The sequence below is a fragment of the Miniopterus schreibersii genome (assembly GCF_964146895.1).
Source record: "Miniopterus schreibersii genome assembly, chromosome: 5".
Lineage (NCBI taxonomy): Eukaryota > Metazoa > Chordata > Mammalia > Chiroptera > Miniopteridae > Miniopterus > Miniopterus schreibersii.
The window spans coordinates 46,864,121-46,886,410 of NC_138106.1; the positions used below are offsets into that span (position 1 = coordinate 46,864,121).

The 22,290-nt window shown below is 45.5% G+C and overlaps 1 protein-coding gene across 16 annotated transcripts in view; it reads right to left on the reverse strand.

The window, feature by feature from the left end:
* The window catches only part of KALRN (kalirin RhoGEF kinase), a gene marked incomplete at its 3' end in the record, with an annotated part of 571,907 nt that overhangs the window by 294,249 nt on the left and 255,368 nt on the right, over positions 1 to 22,290 (reverse strand). For all 16 annotated transcript variants that reach the window (XM_081139141.1, XM_081139136.1, XM_081139139.1 and 13 more), the window contains exons 7-9: positions 17,513 to 17,704; positions 14,174 to 14,305; positions 12,950 to 13,180 (exon numbers count right to left, since the gene is read on the reverse strand). In XM_081139141.1, coding sequence (XP_080995267.1) covers positions 12,950 to 13,180; positions 14,174 to 14,305; positions 17,513 to 17,704 — 555 coding nt within the window. The remainder of the gene's footprint in view (positions 1 to 12,949; positions 13,181 to 14,173; positions 14,306 to 17,512; positions 17,705 to 22,290) is intronic.

Genomic DNA, 22,290 nt, shown 5'->3' on the forward strand with positions numbered 1-22,290 from the left:
TAGGAATTAGAAAGATCAGCATGGCTTGAGCAAGAAGGAAGGAGGAAATGGGCCCAGAGAAGGCAGGAACCAAATGGTGCTGAGCCTGGTGTGCTGAGGCAGCTCCCAATGTTCATGCTAAGAGCCACTGAAGTGCTATGAGGAGGAGACATTGTGGGATCTACAGTTAAAAGTCATGGTTCTGTCTGCTTTATGGAGAATCAGTTAGAGGATGGCAAGAACAGAGGTGGGGAAACAGGAGGCTACTGCAGAAATCCTGACAAGAGACGATGGTGGCTTAGACAGGGCCAGTGGCAGTGTCTGTGGAGAGAGAGGTTTGACTAATATTTAGGGGAAAGAATGGCCGGGATTTGGTGACTGGTTATGAGGGTGACAGAGAGGCAGGTGGAAGGCTGACCCCAGGAGCATGGCTTGAATAACTGCATGGGAGGGACCGGTCACTGGTGCAGAAGCAAGTTACGAGGGAGAACACAGAAATGACAGATTTTTCTTAAGTTTTCTTTCAATTTTCATATTCATGCTCTGGTTTTGATCAATGACAGTTGTGCCTCTGAACGTGATAGTTGTCAATATGCTTCTGGCAACATGTGCTTTTAGTATCAAAGAAATAATTTTATATATTATGGTTTAAAAATAAGTTATAAATTGTTAATATAGCTGGAGCCTAATAAAAAAAAAATTAGGGACAACAAATCCATTTGAAGAACACAAATTTAGGCTCCAATAAAATTAATCCATGCATTCTTGAGAGGGTATTTCACTGAGATATAGTTTTTGAGGGGCCCCTTAACTAGATATGCAGAGTCCTCTATGGCAGGCCCCACCCCATTTTCAACCCCACCTCCAGTAAGTTTCAACCCCCCTCCTTATTACCTCAAAGCTGCTTTTTGCCTCCTGAGTTTTGCTGTCCCTTTATTTAAAATGTCTATATCTTGTCTCTCCCTATATCCACATTCCAGGCTTCTTCTTACTCATCATTTAAGCACCATCTCAAAATTACTAGTCCTGTAAAGCTTCTTCTCTTTAATAACCCACCCAGGGTGGGGTGGGGTCACTCTTCCTGATTCTGTTCAAACCACAATTATTGCCAATGGGCCTGTCTCTCCCACTAGACTCCGACCTCCTGTGATTTCCAGACACAGCATGGTATCAGCACAGAGTGCTTTGCTTAAGACATGTTGAACTCACTCAACTCAAGCTCATCCCCTCAACACACAGCTCTGGGGTGAATGTCTCCAGCTCCACACTCCTACTGTGCTTAGCTCTATCTCAGCATCTCTCACAGTCTGCATTCTAAGTTCTCTCTGCGTCTCCACCCTCTCCACTGCCCCACGTGGCAGGAGGGTAGTTCCTGCCGGTGTACGGTGTTCTCACATTGTATCCCACCCTTTCATCCTGCCCCTGCCCCCAGCAGCCCTGCCAGCACCATACAAGCAGGAGATACTGAATGAACGTTTACAGCCATGAATTGTCAAGTGCAAATATGGCTGAGGCTCCTGTCTTACTGTCTTGGGAGAAGCTGTGCCACCCTATTCAGCAAGAAGTCTGAACTTCACCCTGTCACTGGGAACAGTAGCCCAGGTAAGCGTGGGACTCCTCGCCACTGCAGCAGACGGGCAGTCTTGCATACAACCTGTAAAGCTCTGCCTCCTTTCTTGTGCCCCAACTTTTCAACTAGAAATTACTCCTTTCCCAGAACATCCCTTTCCAAGAGAGACACTCACATCCTAAACCAGATCTGGGAGCCAATCTAACAGCCATTATGCATAATTCCCTAATCACCCCCTTTCTTCCTCATCTAATTGTGTTTATTTCAACCAGCATACAATCAAGACAATGCTTTTCAGGGGAAGAGACAGTCCTTTCTAGCTGCTAAGGAAAGAGAAAAAGTCCTTTTGAAGAGAACTATTGATTATTTTCTGAACAGTGGCCATGAATGCAGCTCAGTTAATGGGAGAAAAGTCAAAGGATCTAGCTGCCTCTGTTCCAGGACTCTGATTTTTTTTTTTAATTCTTCTAGCTCGAAAGACTTAGTTTTAGAGGAGACCCAAGCACCACCCAGTGCAGGAGACCTTGCACTTAGAGACAATCACCTTTAAAACAAAGTTTTAAGTTAGTATCTAAGCTCTACTTACATATAAAAGTGTCTTAGGTCCCTACAGCACCACTGAAATGTGGCAGCATCATGATCATCCTAACCTAAAGACACCATCCTTGGGGTCTCACCCCAGCTCTGCCCTATCCAGTTGGGACCCCAATGGGTGTGTGTCTTCTCTCCGGACCTCCCTGCCTCAAATGAGGATGCTGGATCAGACCTTCTCCCAAAATCTCCTTCCAACTCAAATATTTCATGATTTTATTATATTGAGGGTACAGCAGCTCCCATCCCTGGAAGAAGAGACTATGGAGGGTTTGCTCTTTGTCAAAAAAAGTGAGTCTCAGAGAGGTTACTTAACTTACCTGAGCTTACACAGCTATCAAATAGTGGATCAGGATTCAAACCCAAGTGGTCTGGCAGCAATACTACAATCTAATACCCAGATCCCACTCAAGTTTTGCCATATGTCCCAACACTGACTTTTAGAGCAAAAGGATACAGTTCAGGAGCAAGTGTTGTGGTTACTTGTCCCTTTAATCGAGAACAGTTCCTGAGGCTTCCCCTGCCTTTCCTGCCTTTGACACTTGTAACAGTTACAGGGCTATTATTTTATAAAATGTCCCTCAGTTTGGGTTTATCTGGTGTTTTCCCATGATTAGAATCAGGAATATCACAGAAACGCTTCTTGTTCTTCCTACTGCATTCCATCAGGTGGGATCACTTTCAATTTGTCCCAGGCTCCAAGACACCCACTGCAGTCCTACGTTCTCATCTTCCTCATCTGCCAAGCCTCTACATTTTGAAATGCCCAAGGGCTCAGTTCTGGGCCTCTTCTTTCTCTTCTCTTACTCCCTGGACGATCTCATCCGGTTCCATGGTTTTCAATATTATCTATGTGCTGGTAATTTCCACAGGCACAGTTCCAGTCCTAATTTCACTCCTGAGATTGAGACTCAACTGCCTACTCTTCCACTCCAATGTAGCATATAATGGGCACCTCACACTTAACATATCAACAACAGAACTCTTTACAGTGGTACCTCGGTTTTCAAATGTCTCCGTTGACGAACATTTCGGGTTATGAACGCCGTAAGCCCAGCAGTAAATGCTTCGGTTTTCGAACACACCTTGGAAGTGGAACATGCCACTCGGCGTCTGCTGAGGGCAAGACCCTGAGGCCGAGCTGTCGGCTTTGGATCCCTCGGTTTTCAAACGTTTCAGAGCTCGAATGGTCTTCCGGAGCAGATTACATTCGGAAACCAAGGTACCACTGTATTTCCTTCTGCCTTACTCCCCTCCTGTCTTCCCTGTCTCAGCAAAGACACCACAATTCATCTGACTGCTTAACCGCAAGCCTGAGAGTCTTTATTTTAACTCTTTTCTGTCCACTGTTTCTGCCACAACCATCCCAGTCCAAGCCAACATCTTTCTTTACTCATCCCGCGAACCCTCTAAGTGGTTTTCCTCCTTTTACTCTTGCATGCCCATATATACAGGAGCCAGACCTATTTCTTTAAACATAAATAAAATCATGACACTCCTCCTATTGAAACTCTACAATGGTTTTGTACCACACTTAGAAAATCCAAATTCTCTCCATAGCTTATAAAGCCTAATTTGACATGGACCCAGCCCATTTCTTTAAACTTCTTACCCTCTTTTTCCTGCTCTCTGTTCACCACCCACCCTAGCCATTCTCCCTTTTCATGAACACACCCGGCTCATTCTAGTCTCAGGTCTTTCTGGGGCCCATTTCACGCGCCTAGAACCTCCTCTTGAACACATCCCATGGCTTATTCAGCCAGCTCTCTGCTTCTGCGGCACTGGCTATCACTATATGGCCTATTTCATGTTTGTTTATGGTGGTGCTTTATCTCTACCTCCTGCATAAGCTCCACATGGGCAGGGATTTGTTTGGGTCACTGCTCTGTTCTCCAAGAACATTTGCTAATAAATAAGTGAATGAACTCAGCCAGTCTGACTTGAGAACTTCCTGTGTAATAAAGGGCAGAAACCATTAAAGGATACGGAAATGTTTTGCAAACAATTGTGGAATCAGAATCTCAGCTCTCTGATTTCCTCATCTGGTTCTGATCAATCATCTTATTTAAAATCGATTACTGAATCTGTGCCATAATTTGATCGACAGTAAAACAGGCAAGATGTTTTGTTGTTTTACATAAACAGAAAAACTTCCTCTCAGCTCTTCCCTCCCAGCCCCCAGCCTCCCGCTCTTTAGAAAGCCATTTTTTCAGAGGCCAATGGAGGAGAGTTTACACACCATCAGGTGTCTAGGACACATTTTGTTCTGTTAAAGGCTCAGGCTCACACGATATATAAGAGCACCCACAGCAGTCTATCAAGTCATTATTCCTGTCTCCTCGTACAGCACACTGAGCTTCAGTGCTAGAGGGGAAAGGCTCATACTGCCAGTGCCACCCGGAGAGCAGATAGGCGCCACTCGAAATGCCCAATTACCAGTAATTCATTTTCTGTTCCCTCTTTGGAACAAGTATGATCAAAATAAATGTCCTGCTATGGTGGGAAAGCCATCCTTTTCCTGAGAGGGCTCAGCTGAAATTTATTAGCAGGTGTACAGATTCTCTTTTCACTGTGAACTGTGGTCCTTGCACCTGACAGATGCCATGCTGGGTGGAAGATGGCTAAGGGGTCGGAAAACCCACACTTTCAGCTGCCTCCCTCCCTTGAGCCCGTCCACGCCCAGCCACCCCACACCTGGCCCTTCCCAACACAGCGGAGGCTGCGGTGACTAGAACTTGTCTGGTCCTTGGCACCTCCCTGGGAGAACCTCCTCACCCTGGTGCCTGACGCCTGTTTACGATTTCCCCACACTTTTCATCACAAAGGCTAGAGCTTCTTAAGTCAGAGGTTCTCAAACTTCAGAATCACCTGGGGTGATTTAAAACAGACACCACCTTCCCCACAGATTCTGAATCAGAAAGTATGGAAATAGGGCCAGATAATCTCTTTTTAACAAGACCCCACTCTGCCCAGATGACTTTAACACTAGGGGTCCAAGGATCACACTTTGAAAAATACAGTTCCATATTCATACTTGACACCTCTCTTGTTTTCTATAACAAAATAGACAACAATTCCCAGTGATTTTTTCATAAATGCTCTCAAATCTAAACTTGCCTCATCACCCTAGTCCATGCTCTGTGACCACACCATAATCGTTGCTCCCAGGATCTTCCCACTCAAACCTAATCCCCCAATGGCACCAACATACCTCACATCTTCACTCTGATCACCTGTTTCTTCTGCTCAAACTCCTTCAATAGCTTCCAGCTAGTCATACAGTTTGAGTCTTTTACTCTTTAGCCTGGTATTCAAGGCTCCAGAAACCACATGTTGACCATGCTGAGCATAGGGGTTATCAAAAGGAAGTGACCCTGGATGGTGACTGTCTTGTCATTTGTCAACATAATAGGAATTGAGGACATTAACGGTGTTTAAAATTACCATGGACCGCCCAGCCGGGCGTGGCTTAGCGGTTGAGCATCGACCTAGGATCCAGGCGATCAGGGTTCGATTCCCGGTCAGGGCACATGCCTGGGTTGCGGGCTGCAGCAGCCGATCAATGACTCTCTCATCATTGATGTTTCTGTCTCTCTCTCTCCCTCTCCCTTCCTCTCTCTGAAATCAATAAAGATATATTAAAAAAAAAAAAAAAATTACCATGGACCAAGAAAGCCCTCAGGCTGGGAAGGGACACCTTCTCACTGCCTCTCAGGCCCTCCCAGCTTCCCTACTCTGCCTGGATGGAGGCGCCCAGGTGCTCCTCAGAAGGTGCTCATCATGGAAGAAGCACTCTTCAGTCAGAAAAGAGTTTGATTCAGAAAGTCAAAGTAAGTACCAAGGGTGAAGGCCATGGTGGGGAAGGGAAGAGAGGAAGGCAGAAAGCAGGGCAGAGGAAAGGAGTGGGGTATAGAGTGCAGAGGGGTACTAGGAGTCCACGAGACTCCCAGGCAGGAGGGTCTGAGAATGTCAGAGGCCAGCCTCTAAAGCTCACTCTCCACCCTGCCAATTCTAGCTAGAGGAAAGCATGGAGAGAACTGGAATAGAGCCTTCAGTACCAGCCTCCTGTGATGGGGAAAGGAATAGTGTGCTTCCTCTAAAATCAGGGACACCAAGGTGGCAGACAGGAAAGCTTCCTCATCTTCCACGCCAATCAGAGAGCAACCCTGACAAGTGGGCCCTTCTTTTCTCCCCGCCTACCTCCCCAGTTCAGCTTCGTTTTATTAACCCAGCTCTTTCTGGGCATTCACCCTGCCCAAAGAATTATCTGTTATCTACATGAATGTATTTGAATGATTGGATTACCGCCATCACAAACTCAATTGAGAACTTTAATACTGCTAAATAGTACCATGGAAAATGGGTATTATTTGAGCTATATGCTACAAAGAAAAGTGTCAGCAATGCGGACTTAACCTAATTATGATTGTGAAAAGCAAATGAGAATGGGTAGTTTCTGTTTTAGGGAAATTTGTGTAAAGATAATTAACTGTAGAGGGCATTTTATAATGACAGAACAGATGAAAAAGAGTATTTGGGTTATGAGTATGACCTTGTAGGTCATACTGGACAGGCAATTTGAGGCTGAATCTCAGATGTCAGAGGCTATACATCCTTTGGGACCAAGTAATTTGCCAGGGTCCTTTGAGCAATGACATTCCAGCATTAAATTATAAACCCCTGAAGGGCAGGGGCTGTGCCTCTCTGCATTCCCATCACCTAGCATAGTGCCCAGGGCAGAGCAGAGAGGCTCAGAGCATGGACCTAGTGGTTAGGTGGACTTGGGCTGGAATTCCTATTCTGCTAAACTGACCTATCCTTTCGAAACTTCAATTTCCTCATCAGTAACATGAGGATCAAACTATCACCTGGCTTGTAGTGTTGGAAGATTAAATTTAAAAAGGCACATGAAGGGATTAAGTGCTCAATCATATTTACTCATAAAGATGAAGAATCCTGAGCTTTGAACAATATAACTTTTATAGACATTTAATCCCAGTAACAAAATCTCAGGACGGGAATCCAACCACCTCTGATGTTTGAGTCCCGTCCCCAACCCAGCAATCAAAGTTCGAATGGCTCCCCCTTGTGTGTCCCCCCATCTATCTGGGACTACACCCTGAGCATTTTCCTTTTTAGATGCTTTAATCCTTCCTTCTCACAGGAAGAGTTAATTGCTAGATCCATCATCATTCTGATCACTTTTTTCTAACGGATCCTTCTGTGTGCAACCCAAAGCACTCATCTTTTATTATGCAAAGCTGTCGATTGGATTACACCATGACCAAACTGGTTTTAGTATGACTAAGGGGCTACAGGCACTACAGTTAGTAAAAGATTGGATATCTGGAATTAAAAAAAAATTACTCTCAAATCCTTTTTACACATTCTTAGGCAGGCAAGAGCTGACATAGTAAAAGCTATAATTTTCCATGTGAGGCTCCAGAAAAACTGATAGAAACAGGTGAGATTCATTTGTAATACAAGGACTACTGACTTTAACATTAATATATTCATTCAAAATGGAAAGTCACTGAGCTAGATAAATTCTGCCATTACTCGCCCTTACTAGCTCACCTGACTGGACTGCTTAAAAGCAAAAGATATTATTATTATTATTTTAAATCCTCACCCAAGGGCATGCTTAGAGAGAAGAGAGAGGGAGGGAGAGAGAGAGACAAACATTGATGTGAGAGAGAAACATTGATAGGTTGCCTTCCATAAGCTCCCTGATCAGGGATCAAACCTACAACCCCGGCATGTGCCCTGACCAGGAGTCAAACTTGGAACCCTTCGGTGCATGGGGTGATGCTCAACCAACTGAGCCGCTCTAGCAGGGCAGGACATATTTTTAAGGGGGGCATTGGAGATTCAAACTTGTCACTGTCCCACACACACTACAGAGACCACTCCTAAGCCTTCCAGCCTTACCTCTCAATTTTACTGTCAGGAACAGGCATCTGGTTAGACGTTGTCTTCCAGTCCCCTGGCTATAACTTTACTCTCCGCTGTCTGCCCTTTCCCAGGACCGCCATCCCCATCTCCTCACTTGCAGACAAAGACCAGTGCAAATCCAGCCCCAACCACAGAGAACTTTCCCTGCTTCGACTCCACCAGACCACTGTTGTTTTGCCTCCTTGGCGCTGAACCCAGATAGCTGTGTGCCACTCACAGGTTCTTAGGTGTGTATCTCTTCTCTCAGGCCAGACATCTCCAAGTCCTAACACAGGGCCTGGCACACAGCAGGTGTTCCAAAACACTTTATAACTCATTCTTGTACAAAATGGAAAGAGAAGAAAAAGGGGAAACAGGACAAGATGGCCTGCGGAGACTGCTCAAAACGGTTGCTCTGGCTAGGAAATAATGGAACAGATTTTGCATCTACCAGAAAGATCAAGAATCTAGCTACTCCTTGTTCTTCTCCCCACAGAGTCAGGCCTACCTGGGCTTGAAAGTATTCCTTCACATCCATGGGAAACTACAGGAGTTAGGGGAAAACAGAAGGCAGAGATCAGTGACTCTGTCCTGGAGCACTCTTTCAGCTGTTGCTTGGTACTATCCCACTTGAAACCAGAAAAATAACGGTATTGAAAATTATTTCACAGGCAGTACTATGGCAGGTGTGTCCTATTCATGCCTTTCTGCAGCTTAATGAGCCCAAGTTCAGTGTGATCCTTAGAGATTTATTTTCACTGTCCCCAAGCCCAATAGGGAAGAGAAAGCTGAGAGTACACTTGTTGGGACCCAAGGGAGGGCTACCACAGAGATGATGCGTTAGGCCAATTCTGGCTGCAGATGTTTAAATGGAATCTCATTTTCACCGACATCTATCTTTAGTTTTCATCTCTCTGCTTTTACTCTGTTTTGGGCCCTTAAAGGGCAAATGGTTCCTACTTGAGCCAAGGCCGCCCACCGCTTGAAATGGCAATGGGGTGAGGAATCAGGCAGGCACTGTCTCTTTCCCTTCTGTCTCTCCCCTCCCCTTCCTCTTCCTCTTTCTCCTCCCATCCCATGTAAGTGTGTTTCTCTGATCTGTCTATAAATTTCTCTTCCTTTCTTTCTCTCCCCCCACTGTCTCTGTCTCTCCCTCTCCCTCCCTGTGTGTATGTCTGTCATTTCCCCCTCTATGTTAAGGATGCATATGTGTTCCCTGTTTCTCTTCCAGATCTCCTTCTCTGTCTCCCTCGCTCCTCTCTCATGTGGCTTTTCTCTAGGACACCTGGACTGGGAGCCAGGAGACCTAGCATCTAGTCCCAGCACTATCATTACCTGGCTGTGTGGTTATGGTCAAATTACTTCACATCTCTGGGCCTCAATTTCCTCCACTGTGGAGTAGGTTAGACTGGATGCTCTTCCAGGTCCTTGAGAGCCCTGAGATATTATCACTGAATGAAACGGAACTCAGCAGACCCACCAAACAGTGGCTGCTGTAGAAAAAGGAGAATCGTGCTGAGGGTCCCCAACGGCACAAGCACCAGGGGGCGCCCGAGTACCACTCAAAGAGGATGTGACCAACAATACTGACTACACTAATAGAGGGTTTACCACGAGAGGCAGGCACTGTGCTAAGCCCTCTACTTGTATATCATTCAATCTGATGAGCTAGGTTCTATGATTGTCCCTACCTTAAAGGTGAAGAAACTGAAGCACCAGAGGTAAAGCAACTTGCCCGTGGCCACACAGCCAAGATCTGTCAGAGCAGGACTGAAACCCAGGCTCCAAACTCCAGAGCCTGTGCTTGCTGAATAACTAATCATCTGTGATTCTGTATTGCCCCAGCCACTGACTCTCTTTCACAGGCTTCCCACTTAGGCTGCTAAGTAAACATCTCTGGACCCCAAATGTGCCTCAGGAATATTAGATCCAGACTATATGGTTCAATCAATTCTCCCCTCCTTCAAAACACCAACTCGGACTTCTCACACCTCTGCCTATAACTGTTCCGTCAATACTCTATTGCCCTGCACACTGACTGGCATGCTCTCGTAGACTATCCTTTACATTTTCAAATGTGTATGTCTTATGCCATTCTAACTGACCAGGCATCTTGCCAGAACCTAGTGAAGTGCTGGGCCAACTACAGAGGCTCAGGCTTGCTGAGTGACTGATGAACACTGGGGGTATGTCTCCGTGTCCTCTGCCTGGGCTGTAAACATCTGGAACCCTCAAGACTTCCACATCACAATTCCTGCAGGCAGACTCCAGCCACTAGCAACTACTAAATAAATATGTTCAAAGGTAGGGTTAAATGATGTTCATTTCACAGAAGCAGAAACTAGGGTCCTCCAATGATAATTGCAGCTCATAAATAAAAGTAAAGAGAACCCCAGCCTCATGCCAGGCACAGCTAAGAGCTGTAAGGGGCACAGAGAGGAAGAAACCATGGTTTCTACTCTCAAGAAAACACTGGAATAAGAGACATGAAACATGCAAAATTGATAACTGTATAAGATTTATGTAAGTATATAAAATATACAAAAATTTATATAATATATAAAACATATAAAAATGATAAATATATAAAATTTCTGGGAGTCAGGAGTCTTTCATTCCAACCATTACTACATTATGTCTAGCACCCTTCTGAAACCCCAGCTCAGATACCTGTCGGGCACTAATGGTTATCTGGGTGTCAGGTAAGCATTTGAGATCACCACCAGGTTTGGTAGCTCTTGTTTTTCGCATTTTCTTTGTCCATCTGTCTCAGTGTCAGCTACATGATGAGTGAGAGAGTGGGTAGGACAATGGGTGAATGAAGTGATGTTCCCAGAAGTGATATTCACATAACTTGAAAAGGACAACCAAACGAACTGGGGGATTCAGTTCTCATGGAAAAGCCAAACTCCTATCACATCTACCTCATAATCTGTTTGCTCTTCCTCAGTGCCAGCAATATGATTTGTATAGTACGGATGTATTAATGGGGGTTCACTTCCAGAAATGCTCTCATTTTTAAGAGCACGATGTAGAACAGCCACAGGCGTAGCTTTAGTGCAGATGCCACAGTGACTACAGGGGCCACAGGAAAGTCTAACAATTCCCAGATAGTCCAGGTCTCAATGCCGCCCTCCTGACAGGGAGGCCTTTTGCCCTCCCTCCTTGAAGCCCCTCTGCCCCTTTCCCGCATCCATCCTAGTACAACAGCCATGAGAAGAGAAGGAAGGCAAAGAGCACATCAAGAAAGCGGCACAATCTATAGACGTGATGATCTCTGTGCGTCACTCACAGTTCACTGAACTAGTAACTCCCCCTTTGTGTGCCTTTGGAGGCTGGCACCGCCCTGTCTCAACCACAGACAGACTCCATGCTCTCCTGTGCTCAGGGCTGATGTATGTCTCCGGACAGCTCCAGATGGCAGGAGCAGGCAACTGATTCACTTGCTTCTCCATTCCTAGCAGCACCCCTCAACGGGGTTTCAGAGCTGGGCCAGCACATTAGTAGTGCCATCTCTCCTGAGGCTGAGGCATTGCCTCTAATGACTCAATCACTGGCCCAATTGGGGAGGGGCACAGGGCTGCAAGGAAGTTAGGGCAGCCCAAGAATGGGAGATACTCCTGAAGGCCTGTTTACTGCATAGCGACCCTGTGCCCAGATGGGGTCCTAGACAGTGCTAGGATGCCCTGCTCTCCCTCCACCCTGCTTCTATCTCAGGGCACCCACCACCAGGGCCCTCCCAACAACAGTGGTGAAAGGAATCATCACTCTGGAGACATGTCCCATTGGCTCTCAATTTTCCATGTACAGGGTGGAGCAAAAGTAGGTTTATAGTTGTTCGTATGGAAGATAACACAGTAAATAATAACATAAGAGTAAACTCTGTGCTTTGCATACTCACAACTGGAAACCTACGCTTGCCCCACCCTGCAGATTTTGATACACTTTTGGATTACACTTTGTAATACCACAGATGGTATGGAACAAGAATGAAACATCATTTTTTACCTATAATCTTGAAATTATGTGGTGGTTACATAAAACTCTAATAACACCCCTGCCCCTACCCCTGCTGCTCACACTGAACCAGCAGGGAGATGATGCTGAGCCTCCATCCTGTCCTCAGCTCCAAACCAGCCCTCCCCAATATATCAGTGCTCAGAGCAAAGCTCTGAGTCCCCAGGGAGACAGAGAAAGTATGAGGGGAGAATGGGCAATTTCATCCAAAAGGGCATTTGTGGCAAAGCTGTCCTTTTAAAGTCAGAAACATGACCATATCTTTGTTATTTGTGGTGAAGGAAAAAGCCACGGCTGGTATAATAATGCAAAAAGACAGGTTAAGCCAGAAATAACCTCTCATTATGGGACAGACAGTCATCAACAGCCCATGCTTTAAATCTGGTTTCCCAAGTCTAATCTTGCCAAATAATCCCCTGCAAGCCCTGGATCCCACCCCAAACCCTGACCCCAGCAGGCTGCCTATATCCCTGATAAAGAAGTGAACTCATTTTATGTGGGGTCCAACCTTGACAGTACTCAGATCACCCCTGGGCTATTGAATTGTCCAGAAAGCTCATGCCTGAGTGAGGTCAAACTCCCCAAAGAAAACTATGTCATATGACTGAATGGAATTGCTGTTCCTCAGGCTGTCTCCTTCTCAAAACTGCAGGGTGGGAAGACCCAGTCTACAAAGCTGTTTAGGTAAGAAGCATGCAATGAACAAGTCCAGGTAGTTTTATTTGAGGGGAGGATGCAGCTGGCGGCTGAATTGCCTTTTTCTCTTCACAAATCAGGTGATCCCAGGCCTGATCACCCAGGTCAGGGACCCAGCTGTCTGCCTGCCTGGGGTGGATGCCGGGTACAGGGGCCTGTTACCTGCTGGACATCCTGCTGGAAGACACAGAGCTGCAGCCGCTGGTGGAGCCGCACTTTGCGGTGCTGCCAGATGCTCTCGAGTCGCCTCTGGTGGTGCAGCACCTCATGCACCACGTCCAGCACCTGGTGCACTGCCTTGGAGTAGTTGGCTGTGGCCGTGAGGGACTCAGAGTTCCCAGGACTCAGGGGGCGCTGCAGCACATCCAGCAGGGCTTTGCCATCCTGGCTGACCTGCAGGAAGGGAAGAGGGTCACGTCACGTAGCGAAGTGGCAGACAGGACACAGAGACCCATGACAACCAAGGAATGTGCTAGCCAGAGCTGCCGTGGTGCCCAGCTCACAGCCCAGGGGAGGTCAGAGCACCCTGGAATCCAGGGGAGAGGAGTTGCAGGGACAGCATGCAGGTGTCTGTGAAACTCTTGAATCAGTCTCTCCCCGCCATGAATTTTAGCTTCATGAGGGCAGGAACTCTGCGTGTCTCCCCAACCCTGGAACGGTGCCTGGCACATAGTACTGGGTAGGTATTTTGACTAACTCACTGACAGGTCAGGCAGCAGAGCTCTTCAGAAATGAAGCTGAATATATGTCGACACCATAAACCTCTCCCCCTCTTTCTGCTTCCCCTTTCTCTACCTGGCTCCAAACTGCTAGAGGTGTGACCAGAGACAAGTTATCTAATATCTTTGGGCCTCGGTTTCCTGGTCTGAGGAACTCATAGGGAGAGTGATGCCATACACCTCAGGGTTGTGGTGAGGATTAATGAGTTAACACACGCAGGGTGCCCAGCACATAGGACTGGCTACCAATTCTATCTTCATCATTTCTTTCTCCTGTCTTCTTAATTTCCTTGCCATTTTCTTTCTTCCATATTGATCCTTCTTTTGCTCTCCTTCTAGACAACCCCCTTTTTTTCTCCTGAAAGTGGTGATATCCCCCTCTTTCCTGAATATACCATGCTCCTGGGTTCCCCAACACTCACCCTCAGTGCTGTGTGCGGGTGTGTGTGCACGCACACATACACCAAGGTGGTGCTGGCTGATGCTCCCATTTTTTATGCTTCCTGGCTAGAGACATCATCAGTCATACATCAAAGATCTTAAAGAGTCTCCAAGGAGAGAAAAATGGCCTCCTTTCATATTAGTCCCACCTAGGGTATTCCACATACAGGCCGGTGCTCTCACCACCCACCCGTATACATACACACTCAAGATCCTTGCTTCTCACCTCTGTGTAGGCCTGAGTCACCTGCTCATACAAAGACTGGTGGTGGTGGATCGCCAGTTCCAGGTCCTGCATCTCGGATGGCAGGCCACCTTCACTGCACATCTTGCACCAAGCGTCCACTCCTGACAGGAACTGGAAGGAGATGCCAGCGGGGTCAGTGTGGGGCACTGGGGGTGGGCAATGGGCAGGTTATATAGTAGAAATGGTCAGATGCCTTGGGAAGAAGCATTAGGACATCTGGAAGGAAGCCTTCAGAGACCACTGCAGAGGATGGAGGTTTTTCTTTAGTTGTACAAACATTAACTCCATGTAAGTCAGACCCAGTGAGGAAGTGTGGTTTCCACAAACAAAGGTGACTATTATAAAACTGCTGGGGGTGGGAGCATCTGCATGTTCAACAGGTTATATCCACACACTGACTATAAAGCACAGGTATGTAAACAGCTCACTCCATTACATGTATACATCACAGCTGCTTATTCTGTGCACACTCACAGGCACATGGGAGAGGCTACATTTAATGTAAAGGGATGTTTCCATACAGGTACTTTGTAGTGTCTACACTGAGTTGTAAAGAGGAGCAAAGAACACAAGGAATAGAGATTAACCCTCAAGAAGATCCCTACTGCTGGGTCAGTAGCCTTAGGAGTGGGAGAGGGGAGGAGCAGCTTAGGGGGATAAGCTATACTGTGCCTACGGTGGCAGTGTCTCCTGGAATGTGATATATATATAGATCTTGACAGATATCAAATTATTTAAAAATGAAAATTAACAATTGTGGAAGACTATGGGTGTCTGTGCACAAAGGGTAGCCAACTGAAATCACTCAGATTTATTAGGTGGAAAAATACACCTTTAAAATGCAAATAATTCTTCACCCAACAGTCTGGAATGGTTCTGTCTGATTCCTCTCGCCTGGGTGCACAGCTCCATTCAAATTAACTGCCTAAATACCTTTTAATCTCGTTGCCTAGAACAGCCCATGTGAGGACAATAAAGAGCTGCCTAAACAAACGCATTGAAAAAACAGCCTTGAACCCATTGTCTGGTGTGTTTTTCCCCCTAGCTAAAGAGAATCATAGTTTATGAGTTTCCCTGAAGAACTGGTAATACCTGAGGAAACTGCATTAAAAACAGATACAAATAAAACTGCTCCGGATCCAAACTAAATCAGGAAACCGCAGCAAGACGTTGACTCCTCCAGCTACTCTCAGTTCCGGCACTGCATTTTCTGCAACTGCTTGAGTTCTAGTCTTGGTGTCACTGTCAGCTTTCAGTCCCTGGGCTGTTGGTTGTTGTGGCTGCTTTTTCATTCCATATGTTTTTCTTTTAAATCACATTAAGACATTTCTTAACAATTCTGGAAGAGTTCTGGAGATTTGATATGAATATTCTCATGGTCCTTAGAATGAACTAGTCACAATCAGTCATTGCCACCATCATCTTAAAAAACAAATGAACAAAATAACTCATGGTGAGATCTCTCTCAATGCAGGGGGCTGCCCTGGACTCATGACACAAGTATTTTAGTCTTTGGTAAGGTCTCAGGTAGAAACAGGCACAGTGGAGGAAATACAAAACACCAGGATATAATGTTGAATAAATACCCGCATTAGAATCTACCATTTAAAAAACACACTAGGCACCTTACATGCTCCATCAGGCTGGGAGATTTGTGATTCTCCCTACATTAGAGATGAGGAAACAAGCTCAGAATGGTGAGATGGCCTCCCTAAGTTAATAATGATGGGGTGGTGACTGGAACCTACATGTGTCTATCCACCAAGCCTAGACTCTTTCAATTACTCCATATTGGCTTCTATGTTGGGTGGGTAACAGAGGAAAAGATTTAAGGTAAGAACCTGTGCCTAACTCTCCATTATCTGTGAACTACCAAATGTCATACAAAGAAAAAATTAAGAAGTTAACACCACAGACTTTAACATTAGACACACCTTCCAGCTTGTCCATAAATTGTGTGGATTTCACACTGGTGTGTTAGTAAATGTTTAACCACCAGCATATATATATGTACGCACACATGTATTATAAACTTTACTAACATAAAAGACATGTAGCACATAATTTACACAGAATAATAACATACCCAATGTTCTTTATTGTAAATTCCATGTAATGAACTGATTCTCACAGGATGATTTTGTATACGACATACTTGTATAGTTTTGGCATGAAAGCTGGTTGGCCATTTCACTTATGTTGGTGTAAGACAAAAGTGAAAATAGCACAAAACTTATGGTAGAACACTGCTTGTTCATCCGTGATGCGAAGGGCTTCTTGGCTGAATGGAGTAATGGTTTCTGAATATCAGAAGACTATTTCCTCAATTCTATGCACTATTCACAATGTAGAGCTACTGGCCAGACACACTTTAAGCTTAGTCTGTACTTTTAAATATTTTCTCCCTCATTTTGTAAGACTCTAGACAATCAATAAAACAATAGATCAAGCCTTGGTTGGTAGCATTTGATGATTCCCATGGTGTAAAACTCCTACCTGGGTCTATTTCAAGCTATTGATATGATATCACCAAACGTGGAGTTAGGAAGAGATGATGTAGCACATACTGTATAGTATTTCCACCATCGATATAAACTTCCAAAAAGATATAAACAACGTCAAGAACCTAGATAATAAAGTGTAGCAAAATAATTGGGAAGTAGTGAGTTTTGAGTACCTGTTGTCTTTGCTTATAGTATGATATATTTAATGTAAGTTTAGTTTTAAGTAACAGCTATATTTAACAACCAGTTCACAACATTCCTGGAATTTTAACAGCTGGACCTCCATGATCTGGTCAGAGCCAGCTCCAACACACCACTGGATCTTAGGCAGGTCACTTAATGTCTCTGAACTTCAGGGCTCCTCTCTGTAAAAGGAGTTGGTAATGTCACCGGCCAACACCAGTAAGTAAATGGGAACAAATCATTGTAACTTCTAACTACTGTGTTATTGCTCCTGTAAAATCAGCTTCCCCTGCTCTCAGGATTCTACGATCAGTTCAGTTTCACTCCTTTGGTCTATGCTCAGGGGACGCAAACTAAGCAGTAAACACACACAAGCACACACAACAATAAACTACCCAGTGGAATGTAAACAGGCTCTGGTTCTTGTTTGGAAGAGAAGCAAAGCCACCAATGTTTCTTTATGTACACAGGGGCCATGAAAGTAGTAGACTTGGGTTGTTTCTACTACTCAGCAGGGCCTTCAGTGTTTCAAAGAGAGGAGGGGCTCTCTACAAAGTGTATATACTCCCATCTGCCCCTCCCCTGGCCCTCCCTTCACCAACAGCAACCTCAGCAATGCCCTTGGCCTCACCTGCTCAGCCTTTTGGTGGAACACCGCAGACATGGCGAGGATGGTGCTGCGTTCGTCCAGGGCAGCCGCGAAGCTCTTCCACTCCTGGTCCAGCTGCGTGGAAATCTGCTTGATCTGCTGCGAGGCATAGTGGCCGGCCTCAGAGAGGCGGGAAGCCACAGACATGATACGGTTGATGTTGACATAGGCATTCTGGAAAGAAAGGAGAGTGAGCACTTAGTGGGGCAGGCTGAAAAGGTATCCACTGAGCACTTTTGGGGTGGGTATTTGGGGAAGGAAGCTACCCCCAACAAAAAGTATGAGAGAGGATGGTACAGGCCACACTAGCATATCTGTTTTGGGCCCAAGGGAAGTCTTTGTCTATGATAACATTTCAACAGATAGCACGTATAGTAACTAAGGTTTTTCATTATAGGGACCAGCACAGTTTTTGTGCCATTAATGCACATAAAATGTAATGACTTTGCATGGACTGCCTCAGTAAACCTCACTTTCATCTTATGAGGTCATGCCAAGGGGACAGCATTGTACTTCTAAAAGTTACTCTCTGGAAGTAATGGCTTAGACTAGGGCAAAAGCTGGAGGAGGCAAAAGCACCTCTCTTGCTCAGGAGAGAGCCATACCTAGGACATTACTGCCACCTACAACACGGGAGAAATGCACATCAAAGAGGGCAAAGGACATTTGTTATATGATAACTCTGCATCTTCCCATCACCAAGCAAACACTTTGCTGCCTCACGCCGCTCTCCCCACCAAAAGAGCTGGGGCACTGGCCATCAGTGGGTGTTTAAACAAAGAGAACATTTGATTCCCAGCCAGTGTGGCTCAGTGATTGAGCACTGACCCATGAACCAAGAGGTCACTGGTTCGATTCCAGGTCAGGGCACGTGCCCACGTTGCCGGCTCCATCCCTAGTGGGCAGCGGGCATGCAGGAGACAGCTGATAGATAATGTTTTTCTCTCATCGATGTTTCTCTCTCTATCCCTCTCCCTTCCTCTCTCTCTAAAAATCAATTAAAAAATAAATAAGTAAATAAATAAAGAGAGCATTTGAAGCCACATTTTTCCATGCTAAAAATAAGATTGATGGAAACTTTTATCTCTACTTGACTTAAAAACATTTCTCCAACTGACCCCAAAAGGCATCTGTGGGGGTCTCCCGGCCCTGCTGACTCCTTTCATCTTGTGTTTTGTTCACACTCATTCCCATCATTGATTTCCAGTTAAAATTCATGACCACCATGTGCGTTGTTTCCTACTAGGCTAGTAGAAAACTCTCCAGGAAGGAACAAGACCAAAGAAAAACCCCATAAACATAAGAGTAGTGAGCATGGTTATTTTTAACTGCTACCTCATATTAATTGTCTGAAGTGTCAAAACAATCAAGTAACACTGTGGCACCCACAGAGAGCTTTTCTGACTCACACAGTGTCTGTCTGAAGGAGGATGAGGGTGACTTGTACACCTCTGTTCTTTGTTTCAAATCTTCTCAGATGATAAATATTCTTCAACAATGGCATTTTCTCTTGGTTCTATTAGCTCAGGGATAGCGCATTAATAGTGGGTAAGTTGAATGAAGGTTCTTTTACTTTTCTTTCCCTCTTCCCTCATGGTCCCCATTCATCTTAGCTTTCCCCTAAGCACTCCATCCCAAACCTGAGCCAGGTGGATAAGGTCTCTTTTCATTTAAAAGGTCTCCATGAAAGTTTGAAAGGTTAAGTGACACGCTTGAACACAAATCCATCCTGATGTCTAATGACCCCTGTGCATAATCTCTTTCTTTAGTCTGGCCCAAGATCTTTCTGACATAGTACATTTCCTTAATAGACCAAAATATTACTACTATTATTATTTGAAATAACTATCCTTCAGAGATTTAGAAATCATTATCAGCCCTGTTTTCTGAGTTAGGACACAGATTCTACTTAAAATTAAACTCTATTTATAGAACTGACAGAAAAACCAACTCTGCACTTAGAAATAGAAAGAAAGAAAAAAAGGCATGTATTGATTTTAAAAGTTCTGTCTTCTAAGGGAATAACATTTGGCTTCCCCCCAAATTTCCTGTTTGTGTCTTTGTCTTAGTTTAGGTTCCCCCAAAGCAGACCCCGAAACAAGGATTGAGGGGCAGATGTTTCTTTGGGTGGGATCCTAGGAAGTACAATGAGGGAGTGGGGAAGTCAAAGAGGACAGGGAGAAAAATGAATAAAGGATGTGTTCATGAGTGGGTTACTGCTATGAGCAAGTGGGGGTCATCCTCCTGAAACTTTTTGAAAGACCGTGGAGAACGCACTTCTGAGCTGCCCACTGGGAGGTGAGGAATCTGGGGTACTTAAGCACCAAGTCCCATTGCTCACTGTTGAAAGTCTCTCCCGGAGTAACTCCCTGGCATTTCCAGCCTGACCTCCACACACGCCAAGCATAGTCCACAGGTTAGAGAGTGGTCATGGGCAGAGAAACACAGGAAGCTGTCCGTGTGTGTGGGAAGGTCATCTGTACATGACCTTCAGGGTGGGCTGAGGGGATATGGGTAGAGAAATGACAAACTGGATTCAAATCCTGAAACTATCCCCCTCACACATTTATAGAGATCTATCTAGGGTTGTTGGGTTTTCCTGTCCTAGGAAAGACCTTGTGTTCTTTGGCCAGCTGGGAAGCAAGAAAAGCAGTAAGAGCAGGCCACTAGGCTGTATTTAAGGTCCCTCATGTACATCATAGATGTCTGGCCCTCTGTCATCACCACCTGTTTCCATTCTCCCCCACAGGGAACACAGGGAGGCATATTTCTGCTCACTTTCAGGAAGAACTTTCCAGTATTAGCAATGTCCAACTGTGGCTGCCTTCTTGAGGCTGTTAACACCTTGTCACTCATTCAAATATTTATGGAGAGAGGGCCAGGCTCTGTTTTGGGGGCTGTGGGAGATCAAAGAGGAATGAGACAGGATTCCTGCCATCAGGGGGCCATAGCTGAGACTTAAGAAAAGCCCTCAAATAACTGTAATTTAAAGCAAAATGAAGCAAGTGTTTTGACAGAGATAGAAGAAACTCTCTGTGGGGATGTGGAGGAAAGGGACTGAACCCCTGGCCGGGATGCAGGGAAGGGGCTTCCTGCACAGGAGGTGGTGGTGAGGCTGGCTGTCCTCCAAGGCCCCCTTCAACCCTAAAAGCCTGTGATCATAAATGAAAGCTAAAAACAAACAAACAAAAAAAGACCACAGCTTACATTTCACATTCTAGAAAGTAGCACAATAAATGCCTCTTTTGTTTCCTTATCAGTGGGCAGAGAAATGTCTCACTAAAACTAACACATGATTACACTTCACAAAAGAAGTGGAGGCAGTATTCCTCATGGTAGAGGGATAAATAGAATGCTGACTTATGAATTTGCTCATTTCCCCCCTCTATGCTCCTTTTCAGAGCAGCACAACGCTGCAGGCAAGTCACACTGCCCAAGCTCCTCATCATCATCTTCCTCACTTTCCTTCAGCCAAGAACCTGAGACAAACGGGTCCATAGGTTCTAAACGGCAGCCACAAACCAGATGGGAAAAGGAAAGGCAGAGATGGTCCCAAATGACTAAAAAGGAAAGAGCAAGGTTAAACAGCTGGATTAATAGGCTGGGTAAATAGGGGTGCTCAATCCTTAGGCACAAATGGCATGCCATGGCCTTTGTCAATCTGTCCCTGTGGTTCTTCTATGTCACTGTTTATGCCTCTGTTAAGGAGCATTTGGGGACATGGTCTGTCTTGGAGACATAGCCAGAAGGAATGGATACTTTGACTCTTCACAGCCTTTCCATTTCCTACCAGTTGCTCCCCCCCACCCCATCTGCCTGGCCCTGTGGCTCTTGCCTGCCTGCCTTAATGCCTCTCATCAGCAGAGCTGTCCATCTGACGAGGGCCAGGAGTCAGGAGACATGAGTTCTGGTTCACCCCTGGCACTCACTTCAGACACCACTTGCCTCCTCTGTGCCTCAGTTTCCTCATCTATCTGTAAAGTGAGGGAGTTGAGCTAAATGATCTCAGAGATTCCATTTCTGAGAAAGGGGTGTCAGCTCCACACAGCCCAAAATATAGTTTCCTCTTACAGAGGGCACCAGATCAGATGCAGAGAGAATTCAGGAGGTCACAGGTTCCTTCTTTCTTATCTTCAGTGCCTAGGGGAAAATGATGACTGAATCTATTCCCCTCCCGAAACCCTCTTCTTTGGAGAAAGTGGGGTATAAACTGAACTCCACATATAACAGGAAGGTTTTAAACAAAAGAGTAACAAGATCTGACTCGTGCTTTCAAAAGACTGCCCAGTGAGTTAAAGGGCTGGTGAGGGGAAGAGTGCAGGGAGTGAGGCCAGGGAGAGGAGTGCCGCCTCATGCAGGTACACAGCCCAGCCTCGGCTGTCCGGCTGTCCTTTACCTTAGCCCTTCATCCTGGCTCTGCCCTCTGCCCTGTCATGTGAGGGCCACAGCTGCAGCTGAGTGACCAAGGGCCAGCTGCTCCCCTCCCCCTGTCCTCTTCAGCCCCTCTCCCTGAGCAGAGCTGCCTAGACTAACCCGTTTCTCTGGCCAGAAGTTAATAATTAATAATTCTGGCTTAGGGAGTATTTTCTCAATCCCTCACTTTAAAGCTGCTTTGTTAATTTAAATCCCCCACATATATGAAGTACTATTATTATTATCATTACTCAAAGTATTGCATAATCCAGATATAAACACTATCTACCTTGCAGAATGCAAATGCCCACAGCATTGTCTATTGCTTCATCCACCCCATCCCACCT